At 39.6% G+C, this 20,805-nt stretch overlaps 1 protein-coding gene across 4 annotated transcripts in view; it reads left to right on the plus strand.

The window, feature by feature from the left end:
- The window catches only part of LOC150074949 (CUE domain-containing protein 2-A), a 197,361-nt gene that overhangs the window by 67,549 nt on the left and 109,007 nt on the right, over positions 1 to 20,805 (plus strand). For all 4 annotated transcript variants that reach the window (XM_090388333.1, XM_090388332.1, XM_090388331.1 and 1 more), the window contains 2 exons: positions 1,271 to 1,398; positions 12,798 to 12,941. In XM_090388333.1, the coding sequence (XP_090244459.1) occupies positions 1,304 to 1,398; positions 12,798 to 12,941 (239 nt within the window). In that variant the 5' untranslated portion in view covers positions 1,271 to 1,303. The remainder of the gene's footprint in view (positions 1 to 1,270; positions 1,399 to 12,797; positions 12,942 to 20,805) is intronic.

Below are 20,805 nucleotides of genomic sequence, written 5' to 3' on the forward strand. Positions count from 1 at the left end.
CCTTCATCATTTTAAAAACACTTGTATGATTTAAACCTAGTTGTGAACACCATCTTCTTGATTTTCTTGGGGTGTACAAGGTTGCATTTCTTACAGCTTCACAATCCTTACACCTTACAGTTTCTATCACTTCTTGATGTCATCTTCCTGCCACATGCTAAGTTATTGATATTCTGAAAGATTTCATGATCCTCGAATTTATCCTGCAAATGAGTAATTGTTAAATGTGTGAGTGCTTTTGTTCCATATCATAATTTCCAAGCATGCTGAACTTCATTGACATTTTCATATTTCTAATACTATTTTATAATTTCCTTTCTTTCTTCAAAACTTAATTGGGTACTCTCCATCGTTTTAGAGATATCTATAAAATAAAACAAAAAATTAAATTAGTGTAAAAAAATTGTCTATTTTTAAGCTACAAAATGTTTAAGAAAAGTAAATTGGGCTGCATATTGTTCATTAAATATAAATTTTTAAAGTGTATATGCATAATTTTGAAACATCCTGTATATAAAACAAAATTTATACAAGTTTTCTCTGAGGCCTAATTTGCTTATTCTTTTGTACATCGATACATCTCAACTTGACGGTTACTCCCCTCCGTCTATCTCCCTGACACCTGCTTGGAACCTCAGTAAGTTGTCTTTCTTTGTTTTGGTCCTTCGTTCAAAATTCCTCTTACTTAGATTGCAATATTTTCTTTTCTTGCCTTTTTTCTTTTTTATTTTTATGGTCTCTGTCGGGTTGGCTATGAAATGTATGTCAACTTCTTACTTACCACCACATTTTATTTGACTTCTGCGCACAATTTTTCAACTTGGTTTTGTTATTTTAACCACATGCTACGTATATTTCGTATCAGAAACAGAGGCCTTACTTCTTGCTATATTCCTTTGTTTTTGGCTGCTGACCCTTGATGAAGAAGTTAAAATCATTGGATCTATAGCATTAAGTACTACTGGTAATATCAGTTTTATTTTTCAGGTACCTAATGATTTCTTCCATTGTTACTACTACCGGTTTTGCCAGCTTTTCTCCAATTTCTTCCATATTCTACTTATCTACATTCCATTATGGTCACTGGGTATTTCTAGTAGTGCCCGTAGTCCGTAACTGTCCTAATATATTGCTAAATATCATTCTTTATTTTGCTATAAACATTCACTACCTCTTATTATTAATACATTGTGTGTGTATATATAAATACACACACAATATATATATATATATATATATATATATATATATTATTTTTTTTTTTTTTTAGTTTTGTAAAAATCTACACCTCCAACAAATTGTCATGAGCACATTGGAAAAGGATACGGATACTAATGCGTTGGTGAAAGAAGCTCTAGGCAAATTTATATATAAACACACTGGACAAGACACTTTAAAGTAAGTAAGTAAGTATTTAAATAAACTCTTAATCATTTATAATTTCTTTCTTTGAAAAGTTACTTGATGGAACAAGTTAAAAAAAAAAAATCTTAAATGGTAAGCATTCAGAGAAGTAATTGTGCAAGCTATCAAGCTTTTCATTAAAAAGGTGTTACTTGTTCAAGGTTTTGACAAAATAGATGGCAGATGAATTGATGAAACTAGTGATAGAGAAGAAAAAAGCATCAGATAATTAAAAATTATCTGGGGACATAGAAGCATAGTGTAAGTACGTTTTTTTTTTTTTTTTTTTATGTGAACCCCAAACACGAGAGGTATTAGAACTTATAGTACTTAGTACCGTGCTTGGGTTGGAGGTTGAGAAGACGAAAGAAGATATTTGTTGACATTGGACTTGAACTTCTGTAGATTGTAATTTTCAGGAAATACGTATGAAGGAAGGTTGTTCCAGAAAATGGCAGTTGAATGAATAAATGAGGAAGATGAAAAGTTGGTTCTGTGGGTTTGAAGTTGGACAGTAAATGGATGCTGGCTGGTGGCGGCACGTGTTTGGACTGTTTTGAAAGAGAGAGTGGGAATTATAGAAGCCACTTCAGAAGAACAGTGCCCATGGAAGTATCTGTAGAAGAGGCATGCAGCAGAAACAGTACGTCTATGAGAAAAGCGAGTGGAGAGACTCTGTTAGAGATGAAGCATTAATTAACCTAACTGCCCTCTTCTGAATGGAATCAAGAAGCCTGAGAGAGGTTTTGGGGGCACCACCGCAGATGTGGGAGCAATATTCCATGGCAGGGCTGATTTGCGATTTATACAGAGTGAGCAGCTGTTTGGAAGAAAAGTAATGCCGAGAGCGAAAGAGAAAACCAAGTTTTTTAGATGCAGAGGAAGCAATATTTGTAATGTGCTTGTGCCAAGAGAGATTAGAAGTCAGGGTAATCCTCAAAAGAGATATATCATTTTGCCTAGAAATCGGAGTGTCACTAAAGATAAGCATAGGAGCAGAAGAATCCTTTTTGCGAGATATAAGACAAGACTGAGCTTTAGAAGGGTTGAAATCAACTAAGTTGTCTTTGCTCCACTGGAGAATTACCTGAAGATCGGCATTTAAGGAATTGGTAGCAGATTTTCGAGAAGTTGAAGCTGATTGAGCACGACAAGGTTTCTCAAAATGGAAAGTGGAATGCAATGTGCTATCATCGGCAAAACTATGGATAGGATTTCCAGTCAATGGAAGAAGGTCATTGATATACAAAAGGAATAGAGTAGGGGAAAGAACTGAACCTTGGGGGACACCGGCATTCGTGGAGAAGTTAGAAGACAGAGAGCCATCTACCATCACCCTCAGTGAGCGATCAGAGAGAAAACTGGATAACCAATTACTAAAAACAGTTGGCAAACCATAAGATAGAAGCTTGTTTAGAAGACCTTTATGCCAAACACGATCAAAAGCCTTTCAGATGTCAAGAGCAACTACTTGTGTTTCACCGAACCTTTCCATTGAATTGGTCCATAAATGGGTAACACAAGCCAGAATATCACCAGTGGATCGACACTGACGGAATCCATACTGGCGATCGTTGATCAGACGGAAGGTTTCTAGGTAGTTTAAGAGTTGGCGGTTAATTGATTTCTCCATTACTTTAGAAAGAGTAGAAGTAATTGCAATGGGACGATAATTGGATGGGAGGGATTTGTCACCCTTTTTAGGACTGGCTGGATATGAGCAAATTTCCAAGCAGAAGGAAAAACACCTTTGGAATTAGAAAGTGAAAAAAGGCGGCAAAGAATAGGAGTAAGTTCAGGAGCGCAGGTTTTGAGAACAAGTGGAGAAATACTATCAGGACCTGGAGCTTTCTTAGCATCAAGATTCATCAAAATCCTTCTGATATCCTTTTGACGGAAGACCACAGGAGGCATTGAATGGAGCGTGTTGGGAATGTTGGGAGGTGTTTTACCAAGATCATTAATACATGAGCTGGAAGAAAAATGGGATGCTAGCAGGTCAGCTTTATCCTTGGCTGAAGTGACAACAGAACCATCAGATTTTGACAGAGGTGGGAGCAGAGATGGGCAAAAGTTGTGGCCAATAGCTTTGGCAAGAGACCAGAATGCTCGGCTACCATTAGGGCAAGAAGCAAGTTTTCTACTCTTAGCCTGTTCAAACTCTAGTTTGGACTGATTAATAACTGCTTTACAATTGTTGCGAGCTTTGGTGTAGGCAGAAAATGAAACTGAAGAATTAGAAACAAGCCAATTACGATATGCAACATTCTTCTCTTGAACAGCCTTAGAACATTTATTGGAAAACCAAGGTTTAGATAAGGGACGAGATTTTAAAGTGGAGTGTGGGATAAAGGATTCCATTCCTGCAACAATAATTTCACTGACACGATCTGAGCAAACATTGACATCAGAAGTTTTGAAACAGTAATCTGACCAAGGAAAAGAAGAAAAGAAGTCTCGCAGGTCATCCCATTTTGCATTCTTGTAATGCCAAACAACACGAAGTTGGGAGTAGCCATGAGATAAAGGTTCCATTGGAGAAGAGACAATCACCAAGTTGTGATCTGAAGTGCCTAAAGGACCTCTCACTTCGACCGTTTACTTGGGGTTGTTTGTGAGAAAAAGATCAAGCATATTGGCTGTATGATTAGGATTGTCCGGTATTCTTGTAGGTAAATGAACAATCTGTGCTAGGTCATTAGTAATTGCAAAAGCCGCAGCATCTCTACCTGCTGGGTCGGTGTGACTAGAAAACTGAAGCCAGCTGGAGTTGTGAACATTAAAATCACCAAGGAAAATTACCTCACTGTTAGGAAAGTTGGACTAGAGAAAGTCAAGTTGCAAAGAGAGGAAGGCAAAGAGCTCCAAGTGATTAGTGGAGTTGGGAGAATGGTAAAGACAACAGATGAATTTGACACAATGAGTTAGAGAGATTTTAAGCCAGAGAAGATCAAAGAGAGGAGATTCCAAATTGCCAAGTCTCTGACAGGGAATATCAGAACGGACATATGCACAAGTACCACCTTTGAGGCGAAAGGAATCATACAGCAAATAATTTGGACATCTGAGATGAGCAGTAGTTGAATCAACCGATAACTGAGATTCTGTCAGAAAAAGTACATGGGGTTTGGCAGACTGCAAGTGGAAATGGACATCTTTGAGATTAGAATTGAGACCACGTATATTTGTGAAATGAATTAGGAAGTCCTTGGGAGGTTTAGATCTTTTCGCCGATAAGCTTGCTCTATTAGTTTGACAATTCATGGTGTATTCAATAGTAGGAAAAAGTGGTTGGGACATGCTGTATGAAGTAATGAAATTTTTGTATATGGCGTACACGTGGTAAGAATATACCCAGATCCTTGACATAACGTGGCCTCAGCAATGCTCCCCGCATACACACTTCTCAGACTCTCTCCAGTCACTATCTGGCAGAGTAGAGGTATACAAGATTATACACTAGCTGATCCGGAAGCCGCCTAGAGTTACCCATAGGTTCGGTCCTGTGTACTAACTAGTGGCCGGCCTGCGAACACCGTTTTAGAGCTGTACCCTCGAAATGTAAGGAATATTGGATCTCACCATGACGTTCATCATAACCCTCAAAAGTCATCAATCATACTGCATGATGGAAGAGATAGGGAAGGGTTGACCAGAACTAGCTCTAGAGACTAAACATGGGTTCCACCATTTCAAGCCTCCAATAAGCAAAGTGGTGGTATTTCACCGGTTGATGAGAGTCATCTACCACCTAGTACTGCCTGGTAACATAGAGGGGCGGCGTTCCTCCATGTGGTGTGGGTGCCACACTTCGACCCCTCCTTATGTTGGTTCACACCAGGGTGGTCACCCACCATGTACTTGTGCATGGAGGTTATACCCAGGATTACTAACAGTCCCACCATCGTGAAGGTGCAAGCAGAGGATTTGGTTGACACAGACCGTCCGGACTTTGCCGAAATTGGGTCCACTTGACTTGAGTGTCACCCGAAAATCAATTGCATCAGCGTTTTAGACTCCCAGATAACAAGTACAGCTTGTCTGGCATATCTGAGAGAATGTCTGTGACAACCTCAAGGACCCAAACGAGTGCAAACGAGTCTGTAATCAAGTCAAAGGGAGTTAGGCAAACTAAGGCAGATTATAAGAAGTCTTTGGCTATGAATGCTAAGAAAAGCTAAAAACGCTCCAAATGAGAAAAGACGTTTGTAGGATAGATGTGTGGAAGTTTGCCTTGAGCCAGTGGGTGGTTGATTGGTGGAACAAACTTCCATCTGTCGTTGTAGAAGTTGATAGCTTAAATAGATTCAAGGCAGAACTTGACAAATATTTGGAGTGAGTGGATGGGCGAAATAAGGTTTTTTTTTTTTTTTTTACCGCTGATGCTGTATAAGCTTGCTTTCTTGCATCATGTGCCTTTGCTAATGCTAAAAGTAGCACTTCTGTTATGTTAACACTAGCATTAGCATTAGTAGAGGCATTTGATGCAAGAAAGCAAGCTTATGCAGCATCAGCCAAAAAAAAAAAAAAAAAACCCACTTCCACTTCACCCCTCTGTTCGTTCAAAATACCTGTCCAGCTGAGCCTTAAACTTATTTAGGCTATCAACCTCCACGACAAGGGATGGAAGTCTGTTCCACCAACCAACCACCCGCTGGCTAAAGGCAAATTTCCGCACGTCTATCCTACATCTGTCTTTCCTCAATTTGAATTTATGCCCTCTCAAGTGATTATTTTGTGCTAGAGGAAGAATCCCATCAGCATTGAGCATGCTCAAACCATTCAAGGCTTTATACACCTCTATCAGATCACCTCGCTGGTGCCTAGTCTCCAGACACTGCAATTTACAAAACTTAAGCCTTTCTTCGTAAGAGCACCCCTTTGTTCCATTCACTAATCTTGTTGCCCTTCTCTGTACTCGTTACAGCAGCTCTACATCCTTCTTGAAATGAGGCCTCCAGACCTGTATACAGTACTCTAGGTGTGGCCTGACCATTGCCTTATACAATGGAATAATCACCTCCTTATCCCTGCTGGAAAAATTCCTGTATATCATTGACAATACTCTATGAGCTACTCTTGCACCCGTCTGCACTGCTCAGAGAACTTCATATCTGCCTGCACAACCACCCCCAAGTCCCTTTCATTCTCTACCACTGCCAGTGTAGTACCACAGAGTTGATACGTTGCTCTGGGTTTGCTGTTTCCCATGTGTAGTACTTTACATTTGTCAATGTTAAACTTCATTTGCCACCTCTCAGCCCATCTGCTCAACCTTTCCAGATCCTGTTGCAGCAGCATAGTGTCAGTAGTGTCCTTGACAACCCTGCCAACCTTTGTATCGTCTGCAAACTTGGACATTAAGCTTGATATACCATCATCAATATCATTTATAAATACAGAATATAATAATGGACCCAACACTGAGCCCTGAGGGACTCCACTAATAATATTAGTCCACGATGAGCAGTGTCCATTGATTACCACTCTCTGTCTTCTCCCCCTCAACCACCCCTTTATCCATAGCAGCAATTTACCTCCAATGTCACACTGCTTCAATTTGTGTAGCAGTCTTCCATGTGCAACAGTATCAAAAGCCTTTTTAAGATCCAAGTATATAATATCAAAGCTATTCCCTGCATCCAGTTCTTTTGTGACTGCATCATAGTATCCAATCAAATTGGTCAGGCAAGACTTCCCCTTAACAAAACCATGCTGTGTCCGAACTATAACTGAAGTCTTGTCTAAATGATCCTGTAGTGCTTCTTTAACCAGTGCCTCCATTAATTTTCCTGGAACAGAAATTAAGCTCACAGGTCTATAATTACTTGTCAGCCTTTGATCCTCCTTTGTGAATTGGGGTCACATTTGCACATTTCCAGTCTATGGGTACCTCCCCTGAGTCCAAGGAAGCTCTCATAATTATGGCTAAGGGTTTGCTTACTTCCTTTGCTGCCTCCTGTAATACTAGGGGAAAGGAATGATATAACTGATGATTCTGTTCTGGTTGCTGAAAATTGAATAAATATTTTGCATCCACATTCCCTCTTGAAGAAGTGTTTTAGGGATGGACATATCAGATGTATATCAACTTGTGACTAGGAGCTGAATGATTTTGTGATAATTGAGAGGGAAATGGTAGAGAAATTGTTGAGACTAAAAGTAAATAAGGTCTGTGGGGCTGATGGAATATATCTAATTTTAAGGGGTCCAAAGAGAGGAGTGAGTAATTATAGATTGATAAGCTTGACTTCTATATGGAGTCAGTGATTAAAGAAGTAATTCAGGAACTTTGGTGACTAAATTATGATGTAGTAACAAAGGAACTGGATCCAGAAAATTTGGTGGAAAGAAAAAGACCTTGGAGGAGGGGAACAAATTGTACAGTCAGATATGAAATTTTCCAAGCACTGGGAACAGGCTGCTAAGTCAGGTCATGGAGTTCTTTCAGTGATATACAGGAATTTTACCGGCAGGGATAAGGAGATGATTGGTCTGTTGTATATGGCAAGGGTCAGGCAGCATCTCAAGTATGTACTATATACAGATCTGGTAGCCTCATTTTAGGGAGGATATGGATCTGTTGGAATGTATACAGAGAAGAGTAGCAACAAGATTAGTTAGAGACAAAAGATTAATCTTATCATAAAAGATTTCAGTTCTGCAAACTGCAGCATCTGGAAACTTGACACCTGCTGGAGCTTGGGGACCCGATTAGGTGTTAAAGGCCTTAATTGGATTGAGAAAATTAAATACAGACAACATCCTAACTCTTCCTCAGACAACATATGTAAAGGGACTAAAAATTTAAATTGAAAAAGAATTATTGCAGAATAGATATGAGAAAATTTGTTTTCAGTCAGAGAGTGATTGATAAAACAAACTTTCATCTGGTGTTGTGGAGTGGGTTTCTTTGAATAAATTAAAAATTGTTGGAAGGCATGGACAAGTGAGGTGGGGAGCATTTTTTTTTTTTTTTTTTTTGCTGATACTATATAAGCTTGCTTCATTTGCCACTACTAATATACTATTTATTTATTTAATTTCAAGGTATGAAGCCAAAAGTTGTTTCGCTCTATGGCTGTTTTTCAGTTACATGCTTATAGAACATCACTGACCTTAGAAAGCTTTATTGTAGCAGCTAATGCAGCAGCTATAGGAGATCTAGAGCAAAAAAAAAAAACAACTTCATTTTAAAAGTCTGTGATATACAGAATAAATACCAGCAGCTGTCAATCACATAACTGAAGAGAGAAAGAGAATTTATTGCCCTCCCACCTCACTATCATGATTGTCATTGGGCCTATAACCAAGGGTGTGCTGTAAATTTTTAACAACCGGCTTGCTAAAAAAAAAAAAAAAAAAAAAAAACAAGACCAAGAATATATGTATATATATTTATTGTACATTTTACTGGTTTACAACAATTTGGAATATAAAAATTACAAACAGTAATAAAATACAAATTTTTTTTTATTGTAGTTTCCATATAGCCAATTGATTCTCACAAAATGTTTTCATTGACTTTTTTCCGAGTTCTTGGTTGTGATTCAACCATGATTTGACAACAAGAGTTGCATCCCAATCCGCTAACTGTTTTCTCAATAAATTTATCATCATTAAATCTGATATGTGATCTATTTCTCACCCTTGTGCAAATAATTTTCATTAAACTGAAACCTCTTTCAACTTGAGTACTACTGATTGAAATAGTGCTAACTGTCTTTTTAGCTTTTTATATACTTGCAGAGATTGAAACATTTTTTGATTCTATGTTACTATCTACAAAATCCCGAATTTCGATCAAATCAATTTCGTATTTAAAAATTTTTTCATCCCCTATTCATGGTGAAGTTAGTTCTTCATAAGGCCAAGTAGATGATTAGCATTAGTAGAGGCATATGATGCAAGAAAGCAAGCTTATACTGCATCATTCAAAAAAAAAAAAAAAAAAAACCTTCCCATTTCACCCATCCATTTGCTCCAAAACTTTCTCTAGTTCTTCCTTGAATTTATTTAAACTATCAACTTCCACAACGACAGATGGAAGTTTGTTCCACCAATCAACTACCCACAGGCTAAAGGCAAATTTCTGCACATCTATTCTACCCTTAGTAGCTCATGCGCCAAAAAAACCAAAACAAACAAGCACATCTATTCTACAACTGTCTCTCCTCAATTTGAATTTATGCCCCTTCAGGTTTATAATCTGAGCAAGAGGAAGAATCCCATCAGCATTGAGCCTGCTCAAACCATTAAAATCCTTATACCCCTCAATCAGATCACCTCGCAGGTGCCTAGTCTCCTGACACTTTTTTGTAGAACTTAAGCATTTCTTCATAAGAGCACCCCCTTCCAGCATCTCTACATCCTTCCTAAAATGTGGTCTCCAGACCAATATGCAGTACTCAAAGTGTGGCCTGACTATTGCCTTATACAAAGAGATATCCCCAGGGGCTCACATCTGGTGAGTATGGGCTTGGCACACCCAGGGTCCTGAGCTGGATATCATCATTCTTCTCTTTCTTGGTGATTCCCTTCTACCTCTCTCTTTGGGTAATTCAGAATTTTTTTTTTTTTTTTGCCTGGTGCAGCATAAGCCTCAGGCTTCCTTGCACCATATGGCTAATAATAATAATAATAATAACTTCCTTATCCCTACAAACAGAATTTTTGTATATTGTTGTTAAAATCCCCAATAGCTGCTCTGGCAGCCTGTCTGCACTGCTCTGAAAACTTCATAATCTGACGGCACAATTACTCCCAGGTCTTTTCATTCTCCACTACCCTGAGTGTGGTACTGCATAGTTAGTACTTTACTCTGGGGTTACTGGCACCTCCGTTGCCAGGTGGGTAGGAGCAGCAGTGTGTAGCACACGCTTCTTGATTAGACCAGGGTTCGAGCCCGTGACCACCAAATACGGAGGATGCGGAAAGCTCGGAGAATGACCACCACATATCCCCGGAGCAATATGACCTTAGTTGATAATGCTCCTAAAAACCAGATAACAACAACAACAACAACTCTGGGGTTACTGCTACCTATATACAGTGCTTGCTTTGCATTTGTCAATGTTAAACTTCAGTTGCCACTTCTCAGCCGATCTGCCCAACTTTTCTAGATTCTGTTGCAGTACTGTCATTAACAACCATACCAACCTTTGTACCATCTGTAAACTTGTACATTAAGCCAGATATACCTTCATCAATATCATTGATTGATAATGATAAATAAATGGGCCTGATGTCGAACCCTGGGGGACTCCACTAATTCCATTAGTCCACAAAGAGCAGTGTCCATTGATTACCACTCTGTCTTCTCCCTCCCAACCATCCCTTTATTCATATCAGCAATAATGCCATAAAGGACATTGCCCATATCTGTGTTAGAGCACGCATTTTAGAGATGTCATCTGACATGTAATTTCTAATAATTCTAGCTAGGGCCCTGGCCTGAATGTCCACAATGAGAGGGTCCATTAAGAGAGCTTTCAATAATGAGAGGTATGTAGAAGATAAGTTCCTATATTATAAATATTGACACATCTTTTTAGTTCATAAAAATGAATGCTTTGAACTGTTTTGTGAACAGCCAGAAAAATAATTCCATATTTAAGTATGTATAATAATCCCTTGCCCACCACCAGTAATATGTTCCTGAATAGTGCCACGTTTGGTAAGACTGGAATATTTATAAGAAAATTGGAATTAAGGAGAAAAACAATAGTTATGCATAAAATGTTAGTACCACTACTGCAGGAACTGAAGAAAAGGATGATTTAGGAGCAAGGCTTTATTAGCCAAGAAAGTAAGGTTTTTTGGTATCGATATTTCACATGATAAAAATTATCTAAAAATCAAAACTCCAAAGTTTAATCTTTGGATTTGAGACTTCATGACCTGGCTGTCTCTCATTAGCCATAGGAGAATGTTGCCATTTAGCTTTTGATCAGGAAAGCTCATGGAAGACTGCTGTACAAATTGGAGTGGTATGGCATTAAGGGCAAGTTGCAACAAAGGATAAAGGGATGGTTGAGTGGGAAACGATGGAGAGTGGTTATAAATGGAACAGCTCTTCGTGGACTAATGTTATTAGTGGAGTCCCCCAGGGTTCGGTGCTGGACTCATTTGTTGTTTTGTGCATTTATCAATAATATCAATAAAAGTATATCAGGCTTAATGTCCTAGTTTGTGGATAATACAAAGGTTGGCAGGGTTGTTAATGACAGTAAAGACAGTATGCTACTGCAACAGGATCTATAAAATTTAGGCAGGTGGGCTGAGAAGCGGCAACTGAAGTTTAACATTGCCAAATGCAAAGTACTGCATATGGGTAGCAGTAACCCAAGAGAAACATACTAACTGTGTGGTACTACACTCAGAGAAGTGGAGAATGAAAAAGCCTTGGGGGTAATTGTGCAATCAGGTATGAAGTTCTCTGAGCAGTGCAGACTGGCTGCCAGCACAGGTAATGGAGTCTTGTTAATGATATATAGGAATTTTGCTAGCAGAGACAAGGAGGTGATTATCCCCTTGTAGAAGGCAATGGTCAGGCCACACACCTGTACAGGTCTGGGGGCCTCATTTTAGGAAGGATGTAGAGTTGCTAGAATGAATACAAAAGAGGACAACAAGATTGGTGAGAGGAACAAAGGAGTGCTCTTACCAAGAAAATCTTAAGTTCTGCAAGTTGCAGTGTCTGGAGTCTAGGCACCTGCGAGGTGATCTGATTAAGGTGTATAAGGCCTTGAATGGGTTGAGCAAGCTCAATGCTGATGGGATTCTTCCTTCCTCTTGCTCAGATTACGAACCTGAGGGGGACATGGTTTCAAATTGAGGAAAAACAGTTGTAGAATAGATGTGTGGAGATTTGCCTTTAGCCAGCAGATAGTTGATTGCTGAAACAAACTTCCATCTGTTGTTGTGGAAGTTGATAGCATAAATAAATTTAAGGCTGAACTAGACAAACATTTGGAGTGACTGGATGAGTGAAATGGGAAGGTTTAACATTATTAAGAGCCATCAAAATCCCATTCAGATGCATCGGAAGCAGCAACATGAACTAGTATTCAAAATTTCATCTAATATGAAACAAGTTATATTATATGGCTAGAATGAATATTTGCAGTATTTAACAGTTAGAGACATTACGCACTTGTAAATTTATTTCAGACATATTTCTTTTATTTAAAAAAATAAAACTGCCCTATTTTACTACTATTTTATCTTTTATCTACTCCTTTCTTAATGATTATTTTTTTCTTGCTTAATCTCTTGTTAAATATGCAATTTCTCTATTTTTATCAATTGTTAAAATTGGACATTTTCTTACAAATTCAATTTCTTAATCATTTCTATGGAGAGATTTCATCTACAGTAAATTTTATTTATAGTGCTATAGATGACATTGTACTGAGTTATGTGGTGAGTATATTGGAATCACTTGGTAGTCCTGAAGCAACTGAGGATGCTTTTGATGTTGAACAGTTTTCCGAAATGATGAGTGCTTATATTCCCACCTTTGCATCCATCAAAAGGTATTGCTGTTCACTTATGCTTTTCTAATAGATAAATATAATCACTTTTCAACTTAGCTTGATTCATGTCTTTCATTTTCCTTGTTTGATAATTTGTTAGAATGTTATATAGTTTTATTAGTAGAATGGAAAATAAAATTGCAACACATCAGAATATCAGAAATGATGATCATGTACGTTGTCTTACTTTCATTGCAATATGACATTAATCATAAAAACTTATTGGTTTAAACATTGCAATCAGATCTAGTCAAAGGAAGTGGTTGCATATCATTGATATTAACAGTATGCAATATTTTTTACTTAATAAGTATCATAAAATTGAAAAGTGCATTTTCTGAGTTAAAGAATTATAATTTGAATGGCTGGGGAAGAATGATCAGGGTCCAGAATTCAAAAATACAGGCTTTCTGGACTTCTTGCATGAAAACTAATGCATATAAAATGTTCTGGTTTTCCTTTTTAATCATAGGACATGTTTTTACTACTGCGAATAATAAAATGTTGATTCAGAAATTACAATATGTGAATATTGTAATTGGTTTTCTTACCCAAGTTTCAGAACTCCGATCATATTGTTTACAAACAGTATAAATTTTGAATAAATTTGATTATTTGAAGTAACTTAGTTAAATGTGACTTAGTTAAAACTTAGTTAAAACTTAGTTGACTTAGTAACTTAGTTAAAAGTGCAAATGTGACCCCAATTCACAAAGGGGGATCAAAGGCTGACACAAGTAATTATAGACCTGTGAGTTTAACTTCTGTTCCCGGAAAATTAATGGAGGCACTGGTGAAAGAAGCACTGCAGGATCATCTAGACAAGACTTCAGTTATAGCTAGGACACAGCATGGTTTTGTTAAGGGGAAGTCTTGCCTGACCAATTTGATTGGATACTATGATGCAGTCACAAAAGAACTGGATGCAGGGAATAACTTTGATATTATATACTTGGATCTTAGAAAGGCTTTTGATACTGTTGCACATGGAAGACTGCTGCACAAATTGGAGCAGTGTGGCATTGGAGGCAAGTTGCTGCTATGGATAAAGGGGTGGTTGAGGGGGAGAAGACAGAGAGTGGTAATCAATGGACACTGCTCATCGTGGACTAATGTTATTAGTGGAGTCCCTCAGGGTTCAGTATTGGGGCCTTTATTGTTTTCTGTATTTATAAATGATATTGATGATGGTATATCAGGCTTAATGTCCAAGTTTGCAGACGATACAAAGGTTGGCAGGGTTGTCAAGGACACTACTGACACTATGCTGCTGCAATAGGATTTGGAAAGGTTGAGCAGATGGGCTTCGAGGTGGCAAATGAAGTTTAACATTGACAAATGTAAAGTACTACATATGGGAAACAGCAACCCCAGAGCAACGTATCAACTCTGTGGTACTACACTGACAGTGGTAGAGAATGAAAGGGACCTGGGGGTGGTGGTGCAGGCAGATATGAAGTTCTCTGAGCAGTGCAGACGAGCTGCAAGAGTAGCTCATGGTGTATTGTCAATGATATATAGAAATTTTTCTAGCAGGGATAAGGAGGTGATTATTCCCTTGTATAAGGCAATGGTCAGGCCACACCTAGAGTACTGTATACAGGCCTGGAGGCCTCATTTCAGGAAGGATGTAGAGCTGCTGGAACGAGTACAGAGAAGGGCAACTAGATTGGTGAATGGGACAAAGGGGTTCTCTTACGAAGAAAGGCTTAAGTTTTGCAAATTACAGTGTCTGGAAACTAGGCACCAGCGGGGTGATCTGATAGAGGTGTACAAAGCCTTGAATGGTTTGAGCATGCTCAATGCTGATGGGATTCTTCCTCTAGCTCAGAAAAATCACCTGAGAGGGCATAAATTCAAATTGAGGAAAGACAGATGTAGGATAGATGTGCGGAAATTTGCCTTTAGCCAGCGGGTGGTTGCTGGGTGGAACAGACTTCCATCCCTTGTCGTGGAAGTTGATAGCCTAAATAAGTTTAAGGCTCAGCTGGACAGGTATTTCGAACGAACAGAGGGGTGAAGTGGAAGTGGTTATTTTTATTTATTTATGTTACTTTTTTTTTTTTTTTTTTTTTTTTTTTTTTTTTTGGCTGATGCTGCATAAGCTTGCTTTCTTGCATCAAATGCCTCTACTAATGCTAATGCTAATGCTAAATCACTTCGACTACATTTTAATAGTGGCACAGATAACTTCCATAATCATTTTCTTCTCCAGATTTAATAAATTGACACAAAAAAGTGTGTTTTAAATTTTCCAGTATTTAAAAATTATTTGACAAAAAAATTCAGTTCATACTGGATCATATAAATGAACACTGGCTTCTTCACCATATTGTTTCCTTTTAGTTGCAAATGCAAAATTGCAACACATCAAATGGCACTGATGTGCCATGATTCACATATATGGTCATTCTTAAACAGTCAAACAAGTGCTGTAAAAGCACGCAAAATTAATAACTGATTTGATATTTGACACATTTATTGAACTCAGTAATAATTGCAGCAATCTAAGGATTGTTTTTTTTTTTTTTTTTTTTTATCCTCAATCATAAACCATATGCCATAGAGACTTGTAAACAGTTTTATTTGGGGTTTGCAAATATCAAAGAAAAAGTGATTATAATAAGTTAAAGGCTTCACAATTAAGAAAGGAAAGATTGGTCCTTGAGGTTGTCACAAACCTTCTCTCAGACATGCCAGACAAGCTGTACTTGCTACCTGGGAGTCTAAAACGCTGATGGAACTGATATTCGGATGACACTCAAGTCAAGTGGACCCGATTTCGGCGAAGTCCGGACAGTCTGTGACAGCCAAATCCTCTGCTTGCACCTTCACGATGGTGGGACTGTTAGTAATCCTGGGTATAACCTCCATGCACAAGTACATGGTGGGTGACCACCCAGGTGTGAACCAACGTAAGCAGGGGTCGAGGTGTGGCGCCCACACCACATGGAGGAACGCCGCCCCTCTATGTTACCAGGCAATACTAGGTGGTAGAGGACTCTCATCAACCGGTGAAATACCACCACTTTGCTTATTGGAGGCTTGAAGTGGTGGAACCCATGTTTAGTCTCTAGAGCTAAGTTCCGGTCAACACTTCCCTATCTCTTCCATCATGCAGTATGATTGATGACTTTTGAGGTTATGATGAACGTCGTGGCGAGATCCAATATTCCTTACATTTCGAGGGTACAGCTCTAAAACGGTGTTCGCAGGCCGGCCGCTAGTTAGTACACCGGACCGAACCTATTGGTAACTCTCTAGGACTCTTCCGGATCAGCTAGTGTATAATCTTGTATACCTCTACTCTGCCAGATAGTGACTGGAGAGAGTCCGAGAAGTGTGTATGCGGGGAGCAGTGCCGAGGCCACGTTATGTCAAGGATCTGGGTATATTCTTACCACGTGTACGCCATATACAAAAATTTCATTACTTCATACAGCATGTCCCAACCACTTTTTCCTACTATTGAATACACCATGAATTGTCAAACTAATAGAGCAAGCTTATCGGCGAAAAGATCTAAACCTCCCAAGGACTTCCTAATTCATTTCACAAATATACGTGGTCTTAATTCTAATCTCAAAGATGTCCATTTCCACTTGCAGTCTGCCAAACCCCATGTACTTTTTCTGACAGAATCTCAGTTATCGGTTGATTCAACTACTGCTCATCTCAGATGCCCAAATTATTCGCTGTATGATTCCTTTCACCTCAAAGGTGATATTCTCTGTCAGAGACTTGGCAATTTGGAATCTCCTCTCTTTGATCTTCTCTGGCTTAAAATCTCTCTACCTCATTGTGTCAAATTCATCTGTTGTCTCTACCGTTCTCCCAACTCCACTAATCACTTGGAGCTCTTTGCCTTCCTCTCTTTGCAACTTGACTTTCTCCAGTCCAACTTTCCTAACAGTGAGGTAATTTTTCTTGGTGATTTTAATGGTCACAACTCCAGCTGGCTTCCGTTTTCTAGTCACACCGACCCACCAAGTCGAGATGCTGAGGCTTTTGCAATTACTAATGACCTAGCACAGATTGTTCATTTACCTACAAGAATACCGGACAATCCTAATCATACAGCCAATATGCTTGATCTTTTTCTCACAAACAACCCTTCTAAGTACACGAAGTGAGAGGTCCTTTAGGCACTTCAGATCACAACTTCGTGATTGTCTCTGCTCCAATGGAACCTTTATCTCATGGCTATTCCCAACCTTGTGTTGTTTGGCATTACAAAAATGCAAAATGGGATGACCTGCGAGACTTCTTTTCTTCTTTTCCTTGGTCGGATTACTGTTTCAAAACTTCTGATGTCAATGTTTGCTCAGATTGTGTCAGTGAAATTATTCTTGCAGGAATGGAATCCTTTATCCCACACTCCAATTTAAAATCTCGTCCCTTATCTAAACCTTGGTTTTCCAATAAATGTGCTAAGGCTGTTCAAGAGAAGAATGTTGCATATCGTAATTGGCTTGTTTCTACTTCTTCAGTGTCATTTTCTGCCTACACCAAAGCTCGCAACAATTGTAAAGCAGTTATTAATCAGTCCAAACTAGAGTTTGAACAGGCTGAGTAGAAAACTTGCTTCTTGCCCTAATGGTAGCCGAGCATTCTGGTCTCTTGCCAAAGCTATTGGCCGCAACTTTTGCCCATCTCTGCTCCCACCTCTGTCCAAACCAGATGGTTCTTGTTGTCACTTCAGCCAAAGATAAAGCTGACCTGCTAGCATCCCATTTTTTAATGGGATGCTAGCAGTTGCTATGCTTTTAATGGGAGATCTTTTAATTGAAACTAAAAATGACAGGCAATCAGAACATCTACTCCGAACAACATCAATCGGAGGAATCCCTATAACAGTGACACCACACAGAACACTCAATTCATCGAGAGGTGTCATTTCGGAGTGGGACCTTCTCGACGTAACCGAGGAGGAAATCTGCTCCGAATTAAAACCACAGGGAGTCATTGCCGTCAAGAGAATCACTGCGCGAAGGGATGGAAAAATTGTTAAAACCAGGAGCGTTATCCTGACTTTTAACTCTCCTAAACTTCCTGATGAGATTAAAGCTGGATACATCAACTGTTCAGTGCGTCCATATGTTCCGAACCCTTTACGGTGTTTTAAATGCCAGAAGTATGGACATTCTCAAATGGCCTGCTGTGGAGTCCTTGCATGTGCTCGATGCGGTGCAAAGGACCACGAAACAACAGCATGTTCAGCCACAAAACCCACCTGTATTAACTGTGAAGGCGAACACCCTGCCTATTCACGAGCATGCCAGAGGTGGAAAGAAGAAAAAGAAATTCAACAGCTGAAGGCAGAGCTAAATATATCATACCAGGAGGCAAGGAAATTGATCAAACCCCTGAATATCAACAAACCTACCTACGCCCAGAAGGTAGCAGGGAGATGTTCCGTCGGAACTCAGACGGACATGACCATTCCTCCAAAGGAGTCTTTCACTCCCAAGGAGTCTTTCACTCCCATCGCGCAGTATCTCTTAAGTTCTCAAAAACCTGCGCAGAAGGACCAATCAGCTGCCACTCCTATATCGGTACCTCCTAACGCTCCACAAGTAACAAAGGTAACTATGAAAGAAAAGAATAAAAAAGGGGAAGTCCCCCCCTAGTACCCAAGAAAAGATGGATGTCGAGCAGAAGGAGGTACCTGAAGATTCAGTCTTGAAACTCTTTGCGGAGGAGGAAATGGACACGGGACAGCGTCCATTCTTCCCCAAAAAAGACAAATCCAAGACTGATAAAAGTAAGCCCTCAGCACCTCGGAAGCCGCCTGATGGACCCACCAAGCCAAAATCATAGCTAAATTCCTACAATGGAATTGTCGTGGATTCCGGCGAAATATTGATGACATCAAGGCCCTCCTGCAAAAGCACGAGCCAGTTTGCTTTTGCTTGCAGGAGACATATCTAAAGGCAAATGACGGTCCCACGATGCATAACACCACAATTTTTCGTAAGGATAGAATTGCGGATGGCTCTGTACATGGGGGGAGTGGCTATCCTTCTGGGTAACCAGACCCCAGTGCAGCCCTTGCTAATTACAACTAGCATAGAAGCTGTTGCAATTCGCCTTACGGTTGGATTTTTATTAACCGTCTGCTCTATCTATTTGCCACCTGGGACTGACATCTCCCAGGAAGACCTTGAAGATCTTCTAACGCAGTTGCCTCTCCCTTTCTTACTTCTCGGGGATATGAATGGACATAACACTCTGTGGGGTAGTGCTAACATCAACGGAAGGGGACGAGTCATAGAGCATATGCTCAATGACAATGACCTTTCCCTTCTAAATACTGGAACAAACAAACACCTTCTTCCACATGCCTACCCGTACTTTTTCTGCCATTGATCTCTCTATCTGCTCCCCATCTCTACTCCCTTCACTCACTTGGGAAGTGGAGGAGAATCCATACGGAAGCGTTCACTTCCCTGTGATAACCTTGTTACACAGTGGGAGACCATGTCTTCCCTTTAGGTTACCACGGTGGACGATTGATCAGGCTGACTGGACTGCCTTCCAACATCAGGCAAATTTTGATCTTAGCACAGTCAGTCAAGAGCCTATCAATGATGCAGTTAAGTACATCACAGAAAATACTGTCCAAGCAGCTGCGAATGCTGTTCCAAAAACATCTGCCCGGTTTCCACCATTTCCTAAACCTTGGTGGAATTCACAATGCACAGCAGCAAAAAAGGCTCAAAACGAAGCGTGGGGGATATTCCACCGATATCCTACCACGACCAACCTTATAGCCTTTAAACGTGCACGAGCCAAAGCACGATATATCCGCCGTCAGAGTCAAGAGGAATCATGGATCCGTTTTACATCATCTATTAACCAGTCTACCAACTCTAAGGTAGTCTGGGATAAAATCCGGAAAATGAAGGGAAAATATACATCCCACCCTTCTTCAATCCTAGATTATAATGGATGCGCTATTGCAGATCCAACTGCAATAGCCAATTCTCTTGGGGAAACATTCTCTAACATCTCTGCAACATCTTCGTATTCCCCAGAGTTCCTGGTCCTGAAATATAAAATCGAAAAAGAGGCACTTAACTTTAAATTTAAGAGCATTTATCCCTACAAGGGGGATTTCACTATTCAGGAACTGGAAAGAGCCCTCGCTCTTTCCAAAGCAAGTGCCGTTGGACCAGATGGCATCCATTATGAAATGATTAAACATCTTTCACCAAAATCTATGGATTGTCTGCTCCTTCTGTATAACAGAATCTTTACTGAAGGGCAGTTTCCGGACTCCTGGCGAAAGGCAATCGTTCTTGCCTTTCCTAAGCCAGGAAAGGATCCAAAAGTCACCACCAATTATCGTCCTATTGCTCTGACTAGCTGTCTGTGCAAAATCCTGGAGAGAATGGTTAATTCTCATTTAATATGGTATCTAGAATCAAATGACCTTCTCTCCAACATCCAGTGCGGCTTCCGAAGGAACCGGTCCACTTTGGACCATCTTATTAGATTGGAAGCATCCATCCGGGATGCTTTCCTAAAATGCGAACACTTGGTGTCGGTTTTCTTTGACATGGAAAAAGCGTATGACACAACTTGGAGATTTGGCATTTTAAAAGATTTACATAGCCTAGGCTAGAGGGCATCTCCCCTTTTTTATTCAAAACCTTTTAGCCAAACGATCGTTCCAAGTTCGTGTGGGATCCTCACTCTCTCGCTCTTTTAGCCAAGAGGAGGGAGTACCACAAGGATCAGTATTAAGTGTCACGCTTTTTGCCATCAAAATAAATTCCATCACAGAACAACTTCCTCCAACTGTAAACAGTGCCCTCTATGTTGATGAGTTTAGCATTTTTTGTCAGTCGTGCAACATGAG

Source organism: Mastigoproctus giganteus, chromosome 14 (assembly GCF_048544385.1).
Source record: "Mastigoproctus giganteus isolate SK-2022 chromosome 14, ASM4854438v1, whole genome shotgun sequence".
Lineage (NCBI taxonomy): Eukaryota > Metazoa > Arthropoda > Arachnida > Uropygi > Thelyphonidae > Mastigoproctus > Mastigoproctus giganteus.